Below are 20,348 nucleotides of genomic sequence, written 5' to 3'. Positions count from 1 at the left end.
AGAACCTGATGTTTTATAAATAGCCTATAAGTATAATACGGTTCTTATTTTGTTGCTTATTTTTCTATTTGCTCTTTAGTTTTGTCATATATAATGCCTTCTGTATGCCCTTGAATAGTGCCTTGCCAACTTCCTGCCTTCTTTCATAATTTGACTTATTAGCTGTTACGATTACTGTGATTTTTTTCTCCTTTCTGACTGTGTTCTAGTAGGAATAAAAGTTAACATGCACTGTATAACTACCGCATGTGAAGCTTTTTCAATATTAATCAGTCTACACTGTGAAGTAATTTGCTTGTTTTGCAGCGTAAGACATTTCCTCAGTATAGAGTAATACCATGATTTGAACCTAGATCTGACTAAAAACTCTTGACTTGTTCCTATTTTGCTATAACTGCTCTTTTCATACAGAGTAAGGCATATCCATCCACCCCTATAAGTACTCAAGTGGGAATGTTGTTTTCTGTCATATGATATTTTGCTTTATTCAGTTTATCGAGATTATGTTAAAGGAGATAGTATGCAAATTTTTTATTCTCTAATATAGTTTTTGTTTTAGTGATATTTCTTTTGTTGTAGGCAATTTTAGTTCATTTATGCAGAAGGAAATTTTTGAGCAGCCAGAATCTGTTGTGAACACAATGAGAGGAAGAGTCAACTTTGATGACTACACAGGTAATAATATATGACTTGTTTTTATTTCAAGATCTCTAGTAGGGAGTACTGTTTAATAATCTGAAAGTTTTGTCCTGAATACTCCTGTGGAACAACTACTGATGGAGCCTAGTCCTTCAGTCTATAATTCCACTTACATGAGGCATCTAGGATACTCAAATTCTAGATAGGCAGAAAATAGACCAATGGTTACCAGGTGCTTGGATGAGGTGAGATGAAAAGTTAGCATTTAATGGGTACAGTTTCAACTTGGGATGATGAAAAAGTTGTAGAGATGGGTAGTGGTGATGGATGTCCAATAATCTGAATGTACCTAATGCCACCAGATTGTATGCTTAAAGTAGTTAAAAATGTTAAATTCTATGTATTAAGCACCTGCTATTTCTGTCAGAGTCCATTTGGGGCCCTGTCTTAGACATGGTAAATTCTAGGAGGACTGAGAAGCTTGGGTATATCTACCTAGTCTAGCTTCTTCTTCATAAATAAGCAAAAATATAAACTTTGCCAGAGATATTTTCATGTGGTTCTGATATCATGTAAGTAATCTGTACTTCCCTCTATGTTTAAGGTAGAAGTCAGAGCACAACTCTAGTCTTATTTGTCAAAATTCTCTCTAGGCTTGTGTCAAAGAACTCAGAGACGTGAACCATAGCAAAGTAATATCTGCTATAATTTTGTCTTTGAGGTTTTTAATCTAAAAAAAGGGGGAGGGATAAAAAAAAAAAGGCTGGGAATATGGCCTAGTGGTAAAGTGCTTGCCTCGTATACATGAAACCCTGGGTTTGATTCCTCAGCACCACATATATAGAAAAGGCCAGAAGTGGTGCTGTGGCTCAAGTGGTAGAGTGCTAGCCTTGAGCAAAAAGAAGCCAGGGACAGTGCTCAGGCCCTGAGTTCAAGCCCCAGGACTGGGAAAAAACAAAAACAAAACAAAACAAAACAAAAGAACCAAATAAATTCTGTATGTGCTTACAGGAGTTGAATAAGTTTTGTAAGTTGTGACCCATGTACTTACCCTACTTTTCATATCTCTAGAGCACTATTCATATCTAAAAGGAAAATGAACTGTTTAAAGAAGTAGTGTTATTTCTCATATTGGCATTGGACACTCAAAATCAGTGATTGTGGCCTCTGGGTGCTTACCACAGGCTGTGCTCTTACACTGACTGTATAGAAAGAGGAGGCAGAGTAAACCTACCCCATATACACCTCAGCCCAGGTCCTATGCCTGGTATGTATTGTGAATAGCGAGATAGGGGGAAAAATTCAGTGATTGCTTGTTTCATATGGTTGTTTTCTAAATAGTGATGTACACAAATTTTTATTTCAGTGAATTTGGGTGGTTTGAAGGATCACATTAAGGAGATCCAGAGATGTCGGCGTTTGATTCTTATTGCTTGTGGAACAAGTTACCATGCTGGTGTAGCAGTAAGTGACTTTTTAGTGTTTCAATTATGTTAGGTATCAGAGTATACCTGTATTTTTATTTTGCCATGGCAGGAACTAGAAAGATAGTGGAGCTTTTCATAGCTGCTTGGATTATTTATCAAATTAGAAGATCTTTACACTTGCAGATAAATTATGCAATTGACTTCATGAAAAGACTGAGCGTGAAGACTGCTGCCTAGAATAGTGGCCTAGGGAGCATGCTTATTTGTATCAGAGTAGTCACTGGGTCTTTTATTTTATTTTATTTTTTGCCAGTCCTGGGCCTTGGACTCAGGGCCTGAGCACTGTCCCTGGCTTCTCTTTGCTCAAGGCTAGCACTCTGCCACTTGAGTCACAGTGCCACTTCTGGCCATTTTCTATATATGTGGTGCTGGGGAATCGAACCCAGGGCTTCAAGTGTACGAGGCAAGCGCTCTTGCCACTAGGCCACATCCCCAGCCGGTCTTTTATTTTGATTCTTCTTGTGCCAGTATTGGGTCTTGAACTCAGGGCCTGGGCAATGTCCCTTACCTCAAGGCTGGCACTTTACCACTTGAGCATCGGCTCAACTTTTGGCATTTTTGCTCTAATTAGAGATAAGAATGTTATGGACTTCCCTGTCCTTGTGATGTGCCACAGTCCTCAGATCTCAGCCTCCTAGTTGTAAGTGTAGAAACTATAGAGCTCAATGGCTTTTTAGACCAGCAAACCAGACCCACATGTAGTTTCTTTATAAGCAAACATATTAAATAATGTGCTGCTGATGTACAAATGACCCTTTCTTTCAGTTTCTCTGTTTAGAATTGATTCCCAAAGTTTATGACGTAGTAATTTTTTTTGGTCTTTTCTCTTTTTGGTACTGGGGATCGAACTCAGGACCCTGCACTTGCCAGGCAAGTGCTTTGCAACTGAGCTACATCCCAGCCCCAATAGTAATTTTTTTATTTGATAAAATATACATACTTTTACATGATGGGTCAAGCATTTAATGAGTTGAGTGTATGAAGCTGTCATTGCAAAGCAAGCTTTATCTCTAAAACCCCTTCCTCCAAATATTACATGGTCCTAAAAGGAAATACTACACAATATTGAAAGGAAGACGTTTTAAGAAGGTAAAAGGAGTAAGCTTAAAGACACTAATGAAAATTAAAGAAGGGGTGAACTAATTCCCATTAGGTCTAGTACTAAGTGAGCCCTCTTTTATCTATCCATGCATCCATCCATCCATCCGTCTATCAGCTATCTATCTATCTATCTATCTATCTTTTTCCCCTATTACTGGGGCTTGAACTCAGGGACACATGCTTCTCACTTAGCTTTTTCACTCAAGGCTGGTGCTCTCCCACTTTAGCTACATTCTATTTCTGTCTTTTTGCTGGTTAATTGGAGATAAGAGTCTTACTTTACTACCTGTGCTGGCTTTGACTTATCCTCAGATTTCAGCCTTCTGAGTAGCTAGGATTATAGGTGTGAGGCATTAGTGCCCAGCTAGCAATAAAAAATTTGATTAAATGTTTCATTTATAATGATAAGCCTTAATTTTGGGGTCTTAAATTATATGTTGTGTTAGAATTCGCCATTTCTATTGTCTTTAAATGTGAGATGATACAAGGTTTTTGTTTTGTTTTGTGGATGCCAAGATTACTATAATAAACAAGCATTACAAATTCTTTCTGTGGTTTTATCATATAAAGTAATTCTATTACTCCATTATAGTTTTTTTGTATGTGTTTAAATGTGAATGAATGTGTTTATGTGTTATGTGTTAACAGTTGCATGCAGTGCATTTGTAGCATTAAGTTCTCTTATGGTAAAAGTTTGTCATTCTGTTTCTAAATAATTGCCTTCCCCCATGACAAACTCTTTATTAGTGTAGATTAGCTGTTTTTTTTCAGCACTAATTAGTTATACAAGGAGGCTCATTATTTTAACATGCCTGCATCTTTTTTTTGTTGTTGTTGATTGTTTGTTTGTTTTTGCCAGTCCTGGGCCTTGGACTCAGGGCCTGAGCACTGTCCCTGGCTTCTTTTTTTTTCTTTGCTCAAGTCTAGCACTCTGCCACTTGAGCCACAGCACCACTTCTGGCCATTTTCTATTTATGTGGTGCTGGGGAATCGAACCCAGGGCTTCATGTAAACAAGGCAAGCACTCCTTGCCACTAGGCCATATTCCCAGCCCACATGCTTGCATCTTAATCATTCACTTCCTCCCTTATTGTTGCCCACTCCCCACCTTCCCATTGAGATCACATTGATTGAGGTATGTTATTTTATTTATTTATTTATCTATCTATCTATTTATTTATTTATTTTTTGGCTAGCCTTGGGGCTTGGACTCAGGGCCTGAGCACTGTCCCTGGCTTCATTTTGCTCAAGGCTAGCACTCTGCCACTTGAGCCACAGCGCCACTTCTAGCCATTTTCTGTATATGTGGTGCTGGGGAATTGAACCCAGGGCCTCATGTATACGAGGCAAGCACTCTTGCCACTAGGCCATATCCCCAGCCATGAGGTATGTTATTTTAAAATAGAAAAGGATCTGGTAGGTTGTCAGAGATGTGTCTTTTTTGTTTAAGAATGTAATTTTAATTTAATAGATTACAAAGTTTGTAATAGATTGCATTTGTTTGAGGGAAATCCTTTAGCACTTCAGTGTCAGTGACTTCTGTTTTTTTTTTTTTGGCCAGTCCTGGGGCTTGGACTCAGGGCCTGAGCACTGTCCCTGGCTTCTTCCTGCTCAAGGCTAGCACTCCGCCACTTGAGCCACAACACCGCTTCTGGCCGTTTTTCTGTATATGTGGTGCTGGGGAATCGAACCTAGGGCCTCGTGTATCTGAGGCAGGCACTCTTGCCACTAGGCTATCTCCCCAGCCCCAGTGACTTCTTTATGTACAGTTATTCAGTAAATATGGAAAAGGGTAAAAATAGAAGCATTTTAAAGACTTTCTGTTCATGCTGTTAGACTATTGCTAATAAGTGCCCAATTACAGCTGTTGGAAAACAAAACACAAAAGTTTTATTTTAGTTTGTGGGCAAGCAAAAGTCCATGGGCTATGAAGAAATAACACTTTTACAATTTTCATTGCTTTAAAAGAGTAATGTGCAAATGAGGCAAGACAGGTGGCATGGCTGGTTCAAAGAGATTGGTGAAGAGCTATTGGGGTTGGGGATCTTTAGCATTAGTGTTAAAGCAACTCTGCCTATCTGTAGGGCTTATGGTTTTTGGTGCCTGAAAGCTTATTTTTTGTTTTTAATTTTCTGATATTTAGGATACGAGAATTTTAATTAGAACTAAAACCTAGGAAAAGGAATGAATGTTAAGGTGCCCTTTGAACAGAAGTATACTTCCCTTCTGTCTCATTCCATACCCTATTTCAGTTCCTTAAAGTTTGCAAATAGTGAGCCACTTACAGTAGGTTTTCTCAAATGTATTGATTTTTTTTTGGTAGTATTTAAAAGTACATCATGCTTTTAAATATTTACTTTTTTTATGGTACCAGGATTGAACTCAAAGCCTTGCACTTCACCTGCTTGCTTACTTGGCTGGTGTTCTGCCACTTGAGCCACACCTCCAGCCCAGTGTTTTTTTGTGGGGGACGGGAGTTGGTACTGGGTCCTGAACTCAAGGCTTCATGCTTTTACTTGGCTTTACACTCATGGGGCTCTTCACTTGAGCCATGCCTCTAGTTCCTTGCTTTTTGTTGGCTAATTGGAGCTTAGAGTCTTGATTTGTTAGTCCAGGCTGGCTTCAACTCCTATCCTCAGATTTCAGTTCTTGAGTAACTAGGATTATAGGCATGATCCACCAGTATCTAACTTTCCAGCCTAGCTTTTTGTTGACTACTTTGGGAATGTAAACTTTTCTGACTGGGTTTGCTTCAAATCTTGGTCCTCTGGGTCTGTCTCTTGTATAGCTAGAATTATAGGTGTGGGTTACTGTGATCAACATGTTTAGTTTTATATTTGTGCAGTCTATTTCTTCATTTGAAATTCTTTAGTGAGTTGGGTATTATCTGAGCTTTCACTTTAAAGATAAAAAATTGTGAAATTGGAAGTAAATCACAACCTGATGCTTTTTCTACCTCTGATAATTTAAAAAAAATTTTGTTGTGAGGCTTGACCTCAGGGCCTGGGCACTGTCCCTGAGCTCTTTTGCTCAAGGCTAGTGCTCTGTTATTTTGAGCCACAGCTCCACTTCTGGTTTTCTGGTGGTTAATTGGAGATAAGATCTTGAACTTTCCTGCCCAGACTGGCTTTGAACTATGATCCTCAGATCTCAGCCTCCTGAGTAGCTAGGATTCTAAGCATGAGCCACCAGTACCCAGCTCCCAGTGTTTATATTATATGTATGAGCTTATTTGCTTATAAAGCATAGATAATTGTTTTAAGAGTTTTATATTACAATGTTAACAGCATATATTTCTTTTTTAACCTATATTGTTTATATTTTCTAAATTATTTGTGTATACTTGTTTTCCCCCAGTCCTGGGGTTGAAACTTAGGACTTTGTGCACGCTAAGATCAACCACTCAGCCCATATATCGTTTTTGTAATCAGAAAATATAAAAACTATACATTGAGTTCAAAGAAGACCACTGTGAAGGTATATGAAGGCAAATTGTCTAACCTTGTCGCCTTTTCTGTACAGACACGTCAGGTTCTTGAGGAGCTGACTGAATTGCCCGTGATGGTGGAACTAGCCAGTGATTTCCTGGATAGAAACACGCCGGTCTTTCGAGATGACGTTTGCTTTTTCATTAGCCAATCAGGTATGTTTCTTTTAAAGACTGGAAAGGAAGGAAACTAGTTTTTCACCTTTCCCCCCCTTTTTTTTTTGCTGGTAGTGGGTTTTTAAAATATTATTATATTTTATTCAAATATATTACTTAAGCAGGGAGGTTTTGTTGTGCTATTTCCATTCATGCATCCCAATTCAAATTAATCTATTTCTTTCCCTCATTTCTGCTCCCCCCTTTTAAAAACAATTTTACATTTTCATGTGCATAAAGTTTTTTGACCATATCTAACCTTCTTCACCCTCTCTGTTGGCCCTCCTGAACCCCTACTGGGGTTTGAAGGTGTCTCATGTTTGGTTGGTTTTCTTGTTTTCAGCTGGTGGTTCACCACTTCAGCTATGCCTCCAGTCTACCTTTTTGCTGATTAATTGGAGATAGCAGACTTGTCTAAACTGGCTTTTTGGACTATGTTTCTCTGGATCTCAACCACTTGAATAGCTAGGATTACAAGCGTAAGCCACTGGTGCCTGGCCTTAAAGTAATTTTTTTTTTTAATTTAGCATATCTTGTCAGGAACTGGTATTTAAAGATACATTGGTATTACTGGTAACTCATTGTCAAAAAATTTACTTTAATATTATATTGCTTATGAATTAGTAAAAATAAAAATTTTTATGCTAAATTAGCTGAATTTTCAATAAGGAAAGAAAATAGATCCTAGAAAGCCTTTTATTAGATGTCTTACAAATTTATTTGGTACATGTTTTATTTTTTATTTAAGCAAGCAGTCTGGTTTTTTTTTTAATCTAAGAACCATCATATGCTGAAACTGCTCCATCTGTTACTTTCGTCTTACTTTTTACACAGGTGAGACAGCAGATACCCTGATGGGACTTCGTTACTGTAAGGAGAGAGGAGCTTTAACTGTGGGGATCACAAATACAGTGGGCAGTTCAATATCACGGGAAACTGATTGTGGAGTTCACATTAATGCTGGTCCTGAGGTTGGTGTGGCCAGTACAAAGGTAAATTCTTCCCTTCTCTCTCTGATGATTACTTAATGATAGGATTGGTAAAGCTGACTAGTATATAGATCCGTCTGTCTTTTTGTAATTACTAAAAGAAGTAAGTTTTAGGGCTTAAAAGCAATAAATGGCTTCCTATCCTCACTTAACAGCCCTGCCTGGCTCAATGGAACACATGGTACGAAAACATACCCTTCTTTTGTTATGAGTACTTGGGGAATAAAAAAGTAATAAATTAGTTTAAATACTTAGTAATAAATTAGTTTAAATGCTTTTTAACATACTTTTATTTATATATTCCTGGTTTCTTATACTGTTTTTGAAGGCTTGTAAAGAGGAATACACCTGTGGTATAAAAACTCATTTTAGGGGCTGGGAATATGGCCTAGTGGCAAGAGTGCTTGCCTCATATACATGAAGCCCTGAGTTCAATTCCCCAGCAGAAGTGGCACTGTGGCTCAAGTGGCAGAGTGCTAGCCTTGAGCAAAAAGAAGCCAGGGACAGTGCTCAAGCCCCGAGTCCAAGGCCCAAGACTGGCAAAACAGAAAACAAAAAACAAAACTCATTTAAAAAAAGACTTGAAAAACAGTTAAGAAAATAAGTAGTAGATGGTAATATCTGTTTCTTTTTAGTTTTCATTTTTTTAAAGGCTCACTAGGACACTACCTTGCGCATCTCTGACTTTGTCCAGATGTAGTAATTGTAAAAAAAAAAAAAGTTTTATAAATACAAAAGATTTATTTCAATACAAATATTTTGCTTCTAATGATTTTAGATTTTCAGTTTCTCATGTGTTCTTCTGCTTACATCTTAATTTTTAAAAAATCTTCTAACGAGGGCTGGGGATATAGCCTAGTGGCAAGAGTGCCTGCCTCGGATACACGAGGCCCTAGGTTCGATTCCCCAGCACCACATATACAGAAAACGGCCAGAAGCGCGCTGTGGCTCAAGTGGCAGAGTGCTAGCCTTGAGCGGGAAGAAGCCAGGGACAGTGCTCAGGCCCTGAGTCCAAGGCCCAGGACTGGCCAAAAAAAAAAAAAAAAAAATCTTCTAACGAGGTCCTTGGTTTTGTATTAAACTAAAAGCTTGTGAAATGTTAACTTTTGTATAACCACATTTGAATTGATTTTCCTTGTGAAGATTCTAGTAAGAATTTTGTGGTAAATTTTTGATCTTTATGTAAAAACACTGAGTAAGATCTTTATTTCTTGGGAATCTTGCTATTACTAACACTGTCCTCTCCATGACAGTTGCCCTCTTTAGGATCTGTGCTTGGGTTTCCATCCTGTTGCTGTTTTTGGCAGCATCTGACTGGGTTTCAGAGCTGTGTCCACACAGATGAAGCCAGCTTTGATTGGGGGCACTGGACTCCCAGGCCTCCCTTACCTATGAACAAAAGGGCTTCAACAGGGCATATGTGGGACGTAGTTTTTATAAAATCTTTTTGAACTCTGATCTGCTAAGGGAACTATTTGATTACTGTCGGGGTCCTTCGCCCCCAGCGCTCTCCTGGCCAGTAGGAGAGGCGGGCCAAGAGAAGGTGAAGGGTCGATGAACCTCCCGCACCCAGCCCCCATTTCGCCGGAGGACAAACAGCCTGGGAGTTGGCCTCGCACAATCTCGCTTTATTTAGGAGAAGCTTTGGTCTTTAAATGCAGGAAGGGGAGGGGTGTAAGCGCACCTAGCTAGGGACTGAGGGGACGTCTGAGCTGTCCGTCAAGGGTGGAGGGCCCAGGGACCAATCCTAAGGGACCGACTCGGGGTTCACCACCAGGCGCCATCTTGGCAACGTGTGGTCCCAAGGCTGGGAGGCGGGGCCAGCTAGAACCGCCTTTCCGGTTCTACCGAATAGCCACAGGGCCCCAGGGCTGGGAAAACAGGCGGGGCCAGCCGGGCGTGCCCCACAGATTACAACCTTTATTTATTTTATTTTAGTTTTTTTATCATGAGGCTTGAACTCTGGGCCTGGGCTCTGTCCCTTAGCTCTTCAGCTCAAGGCTGGTGCTCTAGCACTTGAGCCACAGTGCCACATCTGGTTCTCTGGTGGTTAACTGGAGATAAAAGTCTAAGGGACTTTCCTGCCTGGGCTGGCTTTGAACCGTGATCCTTAGATCTCAGCTTCCTGAGTAGCTAGGATTACAGGTTTGAGCCACCAACACCTGGCTGATTATGAACTTTCAATTCTTTAATTTTCCTTGTTATTTCATTATCATTTTTATGTGAATAGCAGAATTAAAATAAATTCACATTAATACCTGTATACCCATTACCTAGATTATACTGCAGACTTGTTTTCACATTTTGTAGAGGAACTAATTTCAAATAATAACATTCAGTTATTTTAAATGTACAGTTGTAGTAAATTTGATTGTGCAGCCATCACAACTCAGTTACAGAAGACTTCAGTCACATAACAAAATTCCTTTGTTCCTCTTAATAGCTAATTCTCACATTGTCCACCAGCCTCATGTTCAACAACTAATTCTTTCTTTTGCTATATGTTATTTTCCTTTCTTTTTTTAAAAAAAAAATTTGGTACCAGTACTGGGGCTTGAACCCAAGACTTTTGTTCTCCCACTTGAGCAATAGCCCTACTACAACCTTTTTGGTGGTTAGTTGGTGATAAGAATCTCACAGACTTTCCTACCTGGGGTTGGCTGCAAACCGTCATCCTCAGATTTCAACCTCCTGAGTAGCTAGGATTACAGGCATGAGCCACCAGGTGGCAGCAGGTGGCTATGTTGAATCTGGCCTCTTTCTTTTAGCATGAGATATCTTAAGTTCATTCATATTGTTAGTATCAACAATACTTCTTTTGCAAGTCCTTTAAAAATGTTTAAAAATACAGATTTACAAGAAATTTAAAAGCTGTGTTACTCAGCTGCACATTATTATAACAAAATACCTAGTGCTGATGGGAAATGGTTTATTTTGGCTTACAGTTCTGGATGATCCACTCCAGAGTTAGGCAGTTCCATTATTTGGAGCTTCTGGCAAGGATAGTACATGGCAGTGGGATTCTGTGGAGAAGCAAACTGTTTACATTATGAGTTGTGAAGCACATAGAATCTGAGATTTGCAAACTTCCTTGTAACAATCTGAGGTTTGCAATCTCCTCCAAGTGTTCCATTCCCCCCCCCCCCCCCGCCCCCTTGCCCAGTGACCAAAGGACATCCTGGGCCCTAGTTCTTAAAGGACCTTCATCTCCTGCTAGTGCCACCTTGGAGACCAAGCCTTCGTGCAGAACTTTGGGGAAACATTCATCTATTCTGTAACAGAGAAGTCCCATATGTTGCTCCTCCAACTTACCTCATGCTTACATCATATATAAGGAAATATACATCTTTTTATATTACATACTGTCTTTCAAAAATGACTATCTTAAAAAGTTTAGTAAGTTTGGCAGTTTAGTACTGCTTCCTTCCATTAGATTTGAATTCTAAAGTTAAAAAGAAAACCAAATCCTTGACTTACTCCACTTTTTGCTTTTAGATAATCCACATTGGAGTTACTTAACATGAGTTTGGGGATATTTAGTCATAGATATTCCTAGATAGCAAATATAAGTTTATATGTCAATGGGTGATAAAAGAAGATTATTGGTCTGGATTCCTTAACTGTGATCCTGTTAGGAATTTCCAACTTTGTCTTAAAAATACTTTAGGATTAAAGGAATATTGCTGACTTGCTCATAATACGAGACCATAGATAATTTGATATTTCTGCATGAATTGATGGGTGCAAATGTGCAGGCTCAGGAGTTTCTTTTTTTATGTTATTGCAGGTGCTTAAAATTTCACCACAAAACTAACAAGTTGATTAAAAAAATATACTCATGTAACTTTGTTTTGGGCTGAATAAAAAACCATCCCTGAGTTTAAAAGTTCAGAGTTAATATTTTCCTGGTAAATTTTTTCAGACCTCAGAGTATTCTAAATGGCTTATAGCTTCTCTGCTCCTCCTGCTTTTCCTGTTCCTCTGTGGAGATACTAGGGCTTGAACCCTGGTCTTACACTTGGTAGGCTATTGCTCTATCACTTGGACTACAGACTTAGCTCTATTTTTACTAGTTCTTTTGGAGATGTATTATCTAACTAATCTGCCCCAGGCAGCCTCAAAATCAGACCCTCTAGAGTTTACTTTCCTGAGCAGCTAAGATTATAGACACAAGCCATTAGTGCTTACCTGATATATGTTTCCTTAAGTGAATTTCCATCTATATTACCAGTTATTAGGCATTCTTCTATTCCTTGATTTTCTTGGGCACTAGAAGGGGTTCTCGATTAAAACAAAAATATATACATAAATAAACACATTAGTAGGAAAGTATGATGCAGTCCAAAGTAGAAAAGAGAACAACAACCAGTGTTCTGAAAGCTCCCTGACAGCAGAGCTGCAGGTTAAAGGACAGTCTGTCTGTTCATAGTCCCTTGGGTAGAGGGAGCAGCTCACGTCATTGCTCTTTTCCCTTGTCATCCCTGGAATGCTTCAGTACTTGGGTGGTAGAGGTCAGAAGACTGAAAGTTTGAGGCAACCTGGGCTACATAGTGAGAACTTGTCTCAGAATAAAACAAAACAAAATACAAACAAAACTTTTGTAAGTTGAAAAATAGGTGAAGAACAACAAAATCAATTCTCAAAAGCAAATGTAAGTGACTAACACACACAAAACCTTAATATTTTGGATTCAAGCTTTGATGGTGTAGTTGGGCATAGTGGCTCACACCTGTCATCCCAACTATTTGGTAGACACAAGTGAGAGAGGATCACTTGTGTTTGAAACTCGTTGGAGTAACATAGAGAGGTCCTGTCTACTACTACTGTCCAGCAGTTAAAATAGTATACATTTATTTAAAAAATAATTCTGAGCAGATAACTCAGTTGTTCACAGCATGTGGTGAAACAGGTACATCTCAAATTTGTATATAGCTAATAAGAATGAAAGTGGTCTTCAAGTCTGTGAAACCAAAAACTGCTTGTCAAATAGTATTCCCCACAGGATTGGGGCAGCAACCCAACAGTATGTAACTAAAACCAAACAATTACTCAACATATAAAGGTAAAAAATTGACCTCTCAGGGGAATACAATAGCTCAAAAGCTATGTATGTACGTTGACTACTGTTGACATATGGTCTAATATCGACATTACATTTAAAGCCCTAGGCGAACTTTCTTGGGCATGGCCACGTGGCTACTGTATATGTTCTTGATACATTGTATATTGTATATATGTCTACCTGACCTAGAGAAGGGATAGAAAAACAGGGCGTAAGATATCACAAGAAATGTACACACTGCCCTACTATGTGACTGTACCCTTTTTGCACAACACCTTGTCAAAAAACTTGTGTTCAATTAATAAATAAATTAAAAAAAAGTGGTCTTGGCACTGTGACTACAACTTTTAGAATATTCACTACACTTAAAACACTTTAGGAAAGCAAATGACTTTTAGTTTGTTTCTGATAATAAAATGTGGTTTGAGTCTGTGTGTTAGGTATGGTGCAGAGGGCTTATATGTATGTCTTACTTACTTTCCATGACAGCCTTGTTGCTTGTGCCCTTACCTAGAGGATACTGTTCTCATATGCCATTCATAATATCATGCTATTAATGTAATTATTCCTATTTACAATGTTCCCACAGTTAAAACTTTCTTATTTTATTGTTAGCTAAACTTTTTGTTATAAAAAATGTGAACAAGAAACAGGCATAGGTAAAAGTGAAAGAACTGAAGAACAATGGAAATGAATCCAGCAGTACCAGTGCCAGGTACCCCAGGCACAGACCCTGAAGCCTTACTCTTCCACCTGCTGGAAAGTCTTTACCTGCGTAGGCATTTGCAGAATCGTTGGCTCTTCACCTTCCTTTGCGTGTTTCTTTCCTGTCCTTCCTTAGGAGTGTGAGGGATCTCACAAGCATCCAATGCATTAAAAGAGGTTTTGCTTTTGTATCAGGAATAAATGCTAAGTCATTTGCGCATAATTAAGGAGAACAGAGGTAGTTTTCCAAATACTGGGTCAATTTAGCTGTTACTAGTGTTGCTTTAAAAGACAATGCATACTGTCATTAGTGGGGAATTTTATGTTCATTTTTTTTAATGATTAAAGTTTCCAAGTTCTTAAAGTACAGCTGCAACGAATTCTGCTTTTTTTGTTTTTGTGTGTGTGGTGTTTCAGGCGTACACCAGCCAGTTTGTAGCCCTTGTGATGTTTGCCCTTATGATGTGTGATGACAGGATCTCCATGCAAGAGAGACGCAAAGAGATCATGCTTGGGTTGAAGCAGCTGCCAGGTAGGGAGATACTTTTGTTTTCTGAAGCAGTGAATAATGAGTGAGATTTTCTTCTTATTCTTAAAGAAGCGGTTTGTAGCTACTTAGTCACTGATACCTTTTTTGCTTCAGTTTCCACGTGCTAAAAAATTCCTATACTGATGCCGTAGAAGGATAGAAATATTGATCTTTTGTTGGTTGCTGCTGCTGCTATGTTATTGCTGTGCAGTTTGTGGTCCATTTTTCATACATTTTGTTAATATTTCTTTTAAAATTAGTTTTAGTTGTACAAGATGGTTTCAGTTCCACATGTCAGTTTATGAGTACAGTTCAACTTTAATCTTCACTTCTTAACAGATTTGATTAAGGAAGTGCTGAGCATGGATGATGAAATTCAGAAACTGGCAACAGAACTTTATCATCAGAAGTCTGTCCTGATAATGGGACGAGGTTATCATTATGCTACTTGTCTTGAAGGTGCCCTGGTATGTTTTTTCACAATTATTTCAGTGTGATAATTGTAGACCTGGCACATAGTCATACTTTTATTTATTTTGCATTTCTGGGATCTAACCTAGAGCCTTGCATGTGCTAGGCAGTCACCATCACTGACCCACACTCCTGGTGCCAACTGAACTTTCAGCATGAATGAATGAAATAGGGGGAGCTTTTTCAACTGCCACTGTGTTCATGCCTTGTGCTTTGTTTACCTTGGGGAAGTGCCACAGAGCTTAATTCAAAGTGAAATCAAAAGATATTTTTGTATGATTACTTGAATTGAGCAAGTGATTTAAGTTTATGTGTTGTCCATATATGAATAAAGTTTTAAGGTTTTCTGGATAAGGAATAAACCTGAAATTCAATGTGAAACTGGTACAGTTAAAGAGAAGTGTGAATATACTCATGATAGCCTAGGGCTCAGATGGTAGAACACCAGCTAATGAGCGAACTCAGATACTGAGTCTGAGTCTCAGTCTTGTACCAAAAAAAAAAAAGGAAAGAAATATTGCTGATAGTCTGAACCCTTGAGGAAGGAGGTTTTTGTAGAACTTTAAAATTTCTGGATACTTATTTGCTTTTATAGAAAGGATGAAAATTAACTTGTTAGGTATATTCATACACACATTAGGTATATTTACACACTAAAGGACATTGGTCCTTTAGTATTTCTTGTTAGACAGTGGCTTATCCATGTTTGTATAATGTTTTAAGATGAAGTTTGAAAAATGGACTGAAGAACTTACTCTGGTTCTTTCTTATTAGAAAATCAAAGAAATTACTTACATGCACTCCGAGGGCATCCTTGCCGGTGAGTTGAAACATGGCCCTCTAGCTTTGGTGGATAAGCTAATGCCTGTCATCATGATCATCATGAGAGATCACACTTATGCCAAGTGTCAGAATGCTTTTCAGCAAGTAGTTGCTCGGCAGGTAAGTTAGATGATTGTCTGGACATCTCAGGGATCTAGAGGTTAGGTTATTAAAGCTTATTTGGGTATTACATTTAAAGTGAGAGACAAGCGCTAGATAGTTGACTTAAAAACACTTGGTAACTTTTTTGCTTTTGGAATATGGCTTTTGATGTTTAACACTGGGAATATGACATTTGACTTTTTTTTCTTGACCTCCCTTTCCCTTCCCTCCCCTCCTCTCCCCTTTTTTGTTAGGCTTGGAATCTTCTAGTTGTGTGAATTTTTAAAATTTATTTATTCCCATAAACTGTTTCTACCACTATGTGATATCAGCAGACTTACTACATAAAACTCTGGATTTTACAAAGATCTATCAGCAGTTAGGCTTGGTGGGTCACACCATAATCCAAACTAGGGGGATTGAAATCCAAACTTGAATCCAGACTTTAGGATTGGCTCAAAGCCAATCTGGGCAAAAGAAAAGAAAGAAATGTTAGTACCTTAGTGATAGAGTACTTGCCTAGCCTAGCATGCATGTAGCCCTGGTTCTGTTCTTCAGTACCACATACACAGAAAAAGCCAGAAGTGGTGCTGTGGCTCAAGTGTTAGATTGCTAGCCTTGAGCAAAAGGGGCTCAGGGGCAGTGCCCAGGACGTGAGTTCAAGCCCCTGGACTGGCAAAAAAAAAGAAAAAAGAAAAAAATGTCAGTAAGACCCCCCCCCCCAACTGAGCCAATAGCTGGGTGTAGGGGTATGTGCCTGTCATCCTAGCAGCATAAACAGGAAGATACAGGCCAGTTTGCTGGGGTGGGGCTGGGAGTGGGAGGTAGTATAGGGGAAAAACCAAATAAAAATGTGAGACCCTATTAAAAAAATAACTAAAGCGGCTGAGTGGTGGCTCATGCCTATAGTCCTAGTGACTCCAGGAGGCTGATTTAAGAATTGTGGTTCAAAGCCAGCCCAACCAGGAAAGTTCCTAAGACTCATATCTCCATTTAGCCAGAAAAACAAACAACACACACACACACACACACACACACCAACAAGGGCAGGAAGTGGAGTTGTGGCTCAAGTGGTAGAGTTCTAGCTTTGAGCAAAGAAGCTCAGGGACAGTGCCTACGTCCTGAATTCAAGCCCTAGAGCAGGCATAAAAACAAAACAAAAACCAACCAACAACAACAAAAAAAACCTGAATTACAAACAACTGGAGACATAGTTCAAATGATTGATTTGCCAGCCAAGGAAGTGTGACATCCTGAGATCAAATCCTAGCACTATCAAGAAAGAAATCTACCAGTGAGACTGAATGTGGGTTCTGTACATTCATGTGTTTTAGCCCTGCATTTGCTTTCTAGTGATTGTGTCTAAGTGTGCAATTGCCTTTCCCAGGGGCGCCCTGTGGTGATCTGTGATAAGGAAGATACTGAGACCATCAAGAACACAAAGAGAACCATCAAGGTTCCCCACTCTGTGGACTGCTTGCAGGGTATTCTCAGTGTGATCCCTTTGCAGTTGCTGGCTTTCCATCTTGCTGTGCTCAGAGGCTATGATGTAAGTGATCCACCAATGGCAGGCATTTAGGAGTTTTTATTTAAATTTATTGTTATTGTTATTATTGAGGTGTTGTATAGAGGTTGCCATTTCATAAGTCCAGTAATGAGTACTTTTTTTTTTTGGACAATGTCACCCCTTCTTTCACTTTTCTCTCCCATCCATGCCTACAAGTTACATAGGTCATTTTCTACATAGTGTCTACTGAATACCTTGATTCCATTTGTTCCCCCTTCCTATCTGTACCTCCCTTTGCACCCCTGAAAAAAACAACCCAAAGTAAAAACAAACACCACCATCACCACCATCATCACCACCTCCAACAGTAACAAGAACAACAAAAAGATGTTTCCTTCCTGGACTTCATTTCAATAAATAATATTTATTGCGTTCCTTCCCTGAGCATATCCTCCATTAGTCTGTTTGAATGTGAATTTTTAGAGTCTTCTATAGGCTGTCACATCCAGTTATATTTTAGGTCTAGCTTCCATATAGGAGAGAAAACATGACCTGTTTGTATCTCTGAGCCTGTTTGTCTTACCTCACTTAGCATGATTTGCTCTAAGTCTGTGGATTTTTTTTTTTATTGCATAGGTTCATTCTGGTACTTTTTCTTCTAAACTTTTAACAGTAATAGCACTTGAGAAATCCACCAAGTATGTCTGTATTATAGTTATCCTCTTACTCACAGAACTTGAAAGAAGCTTGGAGATCTTTTCTAAGATTAGGATTCTCCTTGGGGAATCTTCTGTTTTCTTAGTATGTGGTTTTTTTTTTTTTTTTAACAGAGTGGTCATTGGTATTTTGGATAGGACAATCCTTTGTTGTTTACCACTCCTCTACAATGGATGTTGCAAACACTTAGTATTCCTGTCTCCCAGTTATTGTAGCAATAACTCACCATTTTCTTTTACTTATTATCTCCTCTCTGAGGGCTGCTATCTCTATAGAAGGTAAGGTGCTGGTACCTTTACAATTTAGAATTCCTTTTCCTCACTTCAATTTAATTTCAGAATAACACATGATATTCTTTTCTTTTTTTCCTTTGAGCTCGTGTTGGCTATATGTCTTAGGCTGTCCATGAATTCCTGGGCTCAAACAATTTTCCTACCTCAGTCTCTTGCATAGCTGTGACTAGACACATAACATGAAGCTAGGCTCTAAACAAAAGAAATTTCCGAATAGCAAATGTTTGTGTGATTTCAAGTCTTGCTCTTTTTTTTTTCCTTTAGGTTGACTTTCCACGGAATCTTGCCAAATCTGTAACTGTAGAATGAAGAACATTTATTTGAAACATGGAAAAATTCAGCAACATAAAACACCTTTCATATTTAAAACTTTGATTTAAAGTATCACCTCTGGAAGCCTTTTTTAGTAAATCCTTATTTATGTATCAGTTATAATTATTCCACTCAAGTTGTGATTTTGTGAAATTGACTCTTAAAACTTTTCCATTACTATAATGAATGAGTTTGATGAATGGAATCTGTATTGGAATCTATCTCCAAAAGATTTTAACTGTCATTTTCTTTCAAGAAGTAGGTACTAGGTTTCTAAGCCCTCCACTTCAGTCCGGGAGGATTCTTTAATTTTTAAAAGTATTGCCGTTTGCTTCCATTCATTCAGACCAGTGAAAGAACAATGCATTTAATTCGATATATAAAACCAGTGGCATCTACTGAAGGTTTGCTGGAGATATATATAAAAGAGAAGATGCTGTGATTTATTTTGAAATTTGCTTCTGTTTTCTTTTTAAACTGTACAACACATAGACTAAACACTTTACTTGGGATTCATATCTAAGTTCAGTTAACCTTAGTTCTTGTCTGTTATCTGTAGCTGGAGGTATTTTAGGAAGCAAAATATAACAGTGCATCTGTGTCCTTCAACTCCTAACTAGAATACATGCACAATTTTATACCATAAACATTAACTTGGAACTGCTTTGGACAACTGATGGTATGATTTTAAATTTGAGGATGGGATGCTGGGTGTCCTCATCCATGTGTTTTCACTTCCTAAAAGTAGAAATTATCACCACTTATTATTTACTTCTTAAATAATTGGTAAGTGACCCTTTTATTTCATTATTTGAAATCATAACCCAGAGCTACTATCACATGTCTTAAGTAAATATTGATAAGGAAGGACTTTCCTGCAGATAATTTTAACTTGTTCACTACCTTTTCGGATAGACTAATACCCTTAGTGCCACTGTGGAGGTTATTTGAAATTACTTGGAAGATTTGCAAAGTCTTTGACTAATCATTTGAGTCTAAATATATATAGTAGCCTGGGCTCAGAACAGTTCTGTGCTTTCTACCTATGTTAGTGAAGAATGGCATCATTGAGTATTTAGCATTACTTCTTGGATTTTTTTTTTCCCCTCTCTGGGTTCTACTCTTAAATTTTGGGGAATGAAGACAAAATAAAAATGATATTGAGGTGCCTTCTGCTGATTAGTGTCAAAATGGTAGTCAACAATTTTGATTAAAACATCTAAAATAAAATACTTGACAGCCCAAAAATGTGAGTGATAATTTCTTCACATTGCTTTTGGGGCCAGATCATTGTGGCTATAGATGAGTATGTTTATATTTCGGTTAAGTCCTATTCTCTCAAAAGTTTCCCTTTTTAAATTGTCAAGGGGAAATATTTAGTACAATTATTAATGAGTGCAGTCTTTTTTTCCTGTTTGAACTTCTTGATGATTAAGATTGTCTAGTATCAAGTATTGCTGCAAGAGAAGCATGCAGTTTTGCTAGTGGGGGAGGGCGTATTTTGAGGCACCTTGCAGGGATCTTACTGAGAGAGACAGGACACTTGACTTAGTTTTTCCTTCATGTACACAGCTTCTTTAGCTATATTTATCTACTCTAATTGTTTATGAGATTTTGTTTAAACCTACTGGCTTTAGTATATGTACAACATCATTTCTTGTTTCATTGAATAGCATTGGACACTGATGATGTGTATAATTTGTAGCATTTGTTTGTTTTTTAAATTATTTTTTTGAAAAATGATTGCAAATTCTGATGGGATACAGTTAATGTTTTGGAACATTTATATATTGTGAAATGATCAACTCAAGCTACTTAGGTTATCCATCACCTTAAACATTGATCATTTCTTTGTGAGGACATTCAGAGTCCTCTCTTCTGGATGGTTTGAATTGTATGAATTGATTCTGTTGGCTGTAAGCACCCTTCTGTGTAATTGAACACAACGCTGTCTCCTGTCTGGTTGTAT

General features: G+C 38.2%; 1 protein-coding gene and 1 non-coding gene across 3 annotated transcripts in view; both read left to right on the top strand.

Annotated features, from left to right (window-relative positions):
• Positions 1-20,120, top strand: part of Gfpt1 (glutamine--fructose-6-phosphate transaminase 1) — a 47,492-nt gene extending 27,372 nt beyond the window's left edge. For both annotated transcript variants that reach the window (XM_048352657.1, XM_048352656.1), the window contains 9 exons: positions 580-675; positions 2,006-2,103; positions 6,750-6,870; positions 7,705-7,862; positions 14,044-14,158; positions 14,495-14,622; positions 15,401-15,568; positions 16,938-17,099; positions 18,332-20,120. In XM_048352657.1, the coding sequence (XP_048208614.1) occupies positions 580-675; positions 2,006-2,103; positions 6,750-6,870; positions 7,705-7,862; positions 14,044-14,158; positions 14,495-14,622; positions 15,401-15,568; positions 16,938-17,099; positions 18,332-18,376 (1,091 nt within the window). In that variant the 3' untranslated portion in view covers positions 18,377-20,120. The remainder of the gene's footprint in view (positions 1-579; positions 676-2,005; positions 2,104-6,749; positions 6,871-7,704; positions 7,863-14,043; positions 14,159-14,494; positions 14,623-15,400; positions 15,569-16,937; positions 17,100-18,331) is intronic.
• Positions 1,802-1,933, top strand: LOC125356951. Its single transcript, XR_007211992.1, has one exon. It is a non-coding gene; the product is annotated as a small nucleolar RNA SNORA51 (small nucleolar RNA).
• Positions 20,121-20,348: the final 228 nt, after the last annotated feature.

The sequence above is a fragment of the Perognathus longimembris genome, chromosome 8, assembly GCF_023159225.1.
Source record: "Perognathus longimembris pacificus isolate PPM17 chromosome 8, ASM2315922v1, whole genome shotgun sequence".
Taxonomy (NCBI): domain Eukaryota; kingdom Metazoa; phylum Chordata; class Mammalia; order Rodentia; family Heteromyidae; genus Perognathus; species Perognathus longimembris.
The sequence above is the reverse complement of the archived record's forward strand: the minus strand, read 5'-3'. Positions and strand labels throughout refer to the sequence as shown.